This window comes from Dipteris shenzhenensis, chromosome 11 (assembly GCF_047967505.1).
Source record: "Dipteris shenzhenensis isolate YYH24624 ecotype China chromosome 11, Dip_SZ_1.0, whole genome shotgun sequence".
In the NCBI taxonomy this organism is placed as follows: Eukaryota; Viridiplantae; Streptophyta; class Polypodiopsida; order Gleicheniales; family Dipteridaceae; genus Dipteris; species Dipteris shenzhenensis.
In genome coordinates, this window is record NC_141606.1 from 7968859 (window position 1) to 7974018 (window position 5160).

At 44.4% G+C, this 5160-nt stretch overlaps 1 protein-coding gene across 1 annotated transcript; it reads right to left on the reverse strand.

Moving 5' to 3' along the window:
* Nucleotides 1–833: 833 nt before the first annotated feature.
* LOC147896571 (putative pentatricopeptide repeat-containing protein At3g13770, mitochondrial) lies at nucleotides 834–4095 on the reverse strand. The gene has a single exon (XM_087381904.1). The coding sequence runs from the start codon at nucleotides 4047–4049 to the stop codon at nucleotides 834–836; it is 3216 nt and encodes a 1071-aa protein (XP_087238030.1). The 5' UTR covers nucleotides 4050–4095.
* Between the last annotated feature and the right edge of the window lie 1065 nt (nucleotides 4096–5160).

The window sequence follows — 5160 nt, forward strand, 5'->3', positions numbered from 1 at the left end:
GTACTTCAAAAATTCACAGTTACTTCACATAACCTAAAATCAAAAATTCCCAGAGGAAATTTACTTCCCTTTCTGCAACTCGAAAAACTGTGATCTAGTCCTGTCATAGAGACCTTGAAAACTGGAGGAGAAGGTTGGCCTACTAACTTGCATGTAACTGTCTAATAAGGTTGGAAAGCTAGTGGTGGGAAGCAGCAGCATCTCTCTAGCTGAAACCACCACTTGGGCCACATATAGTATTTTGGCCTTAGAATTCTAAGAGGCTGAACAGAGTATGGAGCAGACGAGACCCTGCTTGCTGCTGTAGAGGATTTGGACAGAGTTCATCATGCAGCTTTTTCTGCAGAGGTTGGCAAAACAATCCATCATGTTCAAGACAGCAATAAAGCCACTAGAAGGTGGTACTTGAGGATGTGCAATACACCAGATGGTGCAAAAGAATCTTTGGTGCTCCAAATAGATCCAAGGCGCACATGGAGAGGCACCCATGGACATAAAATGGCCAAGGTAAGGAAGGAAGGGGGCTTGGGGTCAAGGTGCCACCTTGGACATATTTGTGCCTCACACAGCAAAGCTGGCTCTCAAAATGAAAACAAAACAGAGTAAGGTGGCAACCCACTACACAGGCTGGGTGGTGTTCGTAGTGTGCATGGTTAAGGGCAAGTCATGTGTTGATGAAATGTGTGATTGCGGGGTTTGGGTTGTGTGGATGAAAGTGGTTTAAGATGTCTATTGAAGCGCATCTATATTGACTACGCATTCCACCTAACTAAGATGTGACAGCAGCAACCTTCCAACACATTTACAATACTGCAAATTCGACAAGACAAAGATCACCAATAATCTGCACAGGAACAAAATCCATTTCTCATGTGATCAAATCGACTAGCATCCCTTATCACAATGTGCCGAGGTGTTATTGTTGAAAAAATCTTGGTAGCAGAACGACAGAGGGGGCTGTCACTTATCAGCCCAAAGCCAACAGCTAGCCTCTCACTGTGACTATAAAGGAAGTTTTCAGCCATCTCAGTATTCTTGGCAAAAACAAACCCTGCCTGCTTCATTTGAGAATCCAACCTCTGCGGCGCAGCGCAGATATCCTCCTCTTGAGGGTGTAAGAGTTCATCTTCACCAAAATTGTGTGGTTGGCCCTCAACCTCAACTAAGCAGCAGTCCTGCTGCTTCCTAAGGCGCTTGTCCTTCATACTGTATATTAACATAGCAGCATCAGCCACCCTGCCAGCTGCGCTATATATGTTTGATAGCATCACATAAGGTGCAGCACTGTCTGGATCCAATTGAAACATCTTCTTTGCAACATGCTCTCCACGCTCCACATCTGCTTGATACCTGCAGGCTCCCAGTAAAGCCATTAGCAACACACCTGTACATTGCAAGGGCATGTTGCTAATCAAGATCTCTGCCTCATCCAAACGCCCTGCCCTCCCAAGAAGGTCAACCATGCAGACATAATGCTCTGCAATAGGCAAGATATCATGATCTACAATCATTGAAGTAAAGACATGCTGACCCTCATCAGTCAACCCGGCATGGCTGCAAGCAGTAAGAATGCTAACGAAGGTCACCATGTCTGGTGTGATGCCCTTCCAATGCATTCTCTTGAAAAGTTGGAGGGCCTCCCGACCCTGCCCATGCTGCGCATACATTGCAATCATCACTGTCCAGGAAACAACATTCTGATCAGGCATTTTGTCAAATGTTCTCCTTGCCAAATCAAGTTTTCCACACTTGCCATACATGTTGATAAGAGCAGTGTCGACCACTATATCGAACTCATACCCACTTTCCAGAAAATCATGAAGCACCCGCTCACCAGTGGATAACATTGCACGGCTGGCACATGCATCAAGAATACAGATAAAGGTGACCTTATCTGGCTTTATACCTTCCGCTTGCATTTTATCATAAAGTAATACAGCCTCCTTTTCCTGCCCATGCTGGACATAAATTGCAATCATGGAAGTCCATGAAACCACATTATGAGCAGGCATTGTGTTGAATATAATGTGTGCATCCTGTAGGCTACCAGACTTTCCATACATATTGATGAGAGCATTCCCCACAGCAACATCTAGCTCGTGCCTGCTATTTACAATGCACACATGCACTCGTTTGCCTTTCACTAGTGCTTTCTGCTTGGCGCAAGCTTCAAGGACGCTAATGTAACTGACTTCATTTGGAAGCACTCCTTTCTGATTCATTTGGTTGAAAAGATCAACAGCCTCCTCAAACTGCCCATGTTGAGTACACACAGCAATCATAGTAGTCCATGAAACAACATTCTGTTCTGGAATTTTGTTGAATGCTCTCCATGACTGTTGGAGGCTGCCGCAATTTCCATACATATTCATAAGAGCAGCCCCAACATCAACATCTTGAGCCAGTTCAAGATCCAAAATGCAGGCATGCACTCGTTGACCTTTAGCTAATGCTCCACAGCCCGTGCATGCATTGACAATACAAACAAAGGTCACCTTGTTTGGCTTTATTCCTTCCTGATGCATTCTATTAAATAGTTGAAAAGCCTCCTCTCCTAGCCCACGCTGAGCATAGGCTGCTATCAGAGCAGTCCATGTAACTACATCTTGCTTGGGCATTTTGTCAAAAACCTCCCTTGCATGGTCTAAACATCCACATTTGCCATACATACTGACAAGAGCATTTCCCACGAGAATATCTGGCTGGATGCAACTCTTTGTGATCTGCAAATGCAGCCACTTGCCTTCAAGTAACAAAGCCTGGCTTGCACATGCCTCCAAAACTGCAATAAGAGTCACCTTATCTGGATTTACCCCTTCAAGTTGCATCTGAAAATACAGCTGGACAGCCTCCCGGCCCTTCTCACGGCAAGTATACCCTGAAATCATAGCCGTCCAGGATACCACATCCCGTTTGTTCATCCTCTCAAAAATCCTCTGTGCATCCTCAAGGACTCCACATTTCCCATACATATGGATCAAAGCATTTCCCACTACAATATCTGGGTCAAATCCGCTCTTTAGAATGCATTCATGGACCCACCTGCCTTCAGCTAAAGTTGCCTGGGTACTGCAGGCGTTGACAATGCAAATAAAAGTAACCCTGCTTGGCATTACTCCATTTTGCTGCATCTCATCAAAGAGTTGAAGAGCTTGCTTGGATTTGCCATTCCGAGCATGCACTGCCATGATGACATTCCACAAAACCACATCTCGCTCCGGCATCTTTTCGAACATTTGCATTGCATCATCTAAGCTACCACACTTGCCATACATACTTAGAAGAGCAGTTCCCACAAAAACATCTACCTTGAACCCAGCCTCCCGGATGTGAGCATGCAGCCGTTTGCCATCTTCTAAAGCTGCTTGACTAGCAAATGCAGTAAGAGTATAGGCGAATGTAAACTTGTCTGGCATCATTCCTTCTACTTGCATGTTTTTGAGAAGTCGGAGGGCCTCCTTACTGTTCTCTTTTCGGGCATGTGCCCTAATGACGAAGTTCCACAAAGAAACACGACGCTCATCCAGGGTGATAAACACCGCCAGTGCATCCTCTAGGGCCCCACATTCGCCATACATTCGTACGAGTAGGGATTCCAAAACAGTATTTCGCTTAAGGCCACTCTCAATAATTTGTCTATGAACACGCTTACCTTCTGCCAAGGCCTTTGCATCCTTACACCAGCGCAATACAGAAGCACACAAGCCAGGATCCACTGCAATGCTCTGATTAACTCGATTCAGAGTCCTCTTGCCGCATTGATCTAAACGCACGTCTTCCCCAGCAGTTGACCAACCAGATGAATCCGGTTCCTGTCGCTGCTCAGATACGAGTGGTGGTGTTTTATGGGATGCTCCACCCTGACTCCAGTGATCGCGTTCGTAGAGTACCTCTTTTGCAAGTTCTCCCCAAATCGGCCGATGCAGCGTGTCAGCCAACCATTCCAAATAGGCAGAGGGCAGTGATCCTAGCAGCTTCCCTTTGTGTTTACCAAAGGGTATAGTTCTATTGCAGGGGGAGGGAACCCGGCTGGCACTTATCACCACCATGCGAGGCAACGCCAAGGCCCCTCATATAGGCATTTTCCAAAATGGACTCTGTCTCGGATTCACAACAAGGGGGGAGAGAGAGAGAGAGAGAGTTAGTGCTTGCCTTGAAATAGAAAGAGAGAGAAAGAGGGAAGAAAAGGTGGAAATCACATGCCACATATTTTTCCCCACAGGCCAAAAAAAAATATAAATTGAATTTCGCTTCTCCAAAAAGCGTTGCCTTCACTTAAGGCCTCCTTGTACTATTAAGATGTTAAACATTATAAAGGGTTACACAAGTAGAAGAGAATATAGCATTAAATAATCATGATTTTCCTTCTCATACCCAATCCAATACCGTCCTCCCCCTTTCCTTCACTTCCTCCTCCTCTTCCTTGCTTTAGCCCTATCAAATACCTATGCTTGTGGTGCATAAGGGATAATCATTTCCATTTTTGCTCTTCTCCCCCAAACCTGTGTTCACATCTGAGTTGACTTTCCTCTTAAAACAACCACAATAAGGGATGCTTGTTGCCTCCCATGGTGCAACTTTAATGTACAAAATTGCATGGTAGATACGCTCCAATGTTGTGTTGAAAGGCATATGAATTCTATAAATGGGTTAATGCATGCTAGTTTATTTCTAGTGCTTATCGAATAGGTAAAGGATTATAAAAGGCCATGATCCACATGAGATCTTCAAATTGTTAATGTTTAGTAAGGATGCAAGCATCAAAACATGCTCTTTTGAACAAAGCAATGTCATACTCCAAATTGTTGTATGATGGGTCATGGTTTCACAATTCAACACCGTTGATTCCTTCACACATTTCATCAATCTGAGCCTATGACAAATATTATATCCTACATTAATAGATGCTTAGCCATGCACATAGCAAATTGCCTTCATCTCATGACAGTTGAGCATATGGGTTTGACATGCTTCCATACCTTGTTAATTTTTTTAGCCTCTTTAGTAGAGTATAGTGTCATACTTGAACCTTCATCCCCTACTTTTTTGTAGCCCTTAGATCACTCTATTGACACCATGGATCACTCTATCCACACTCTTATGTGGCCCTTGAATGACTCTGTCCACACTAACTAGGCAATCTTCTATGAAGCCACATCC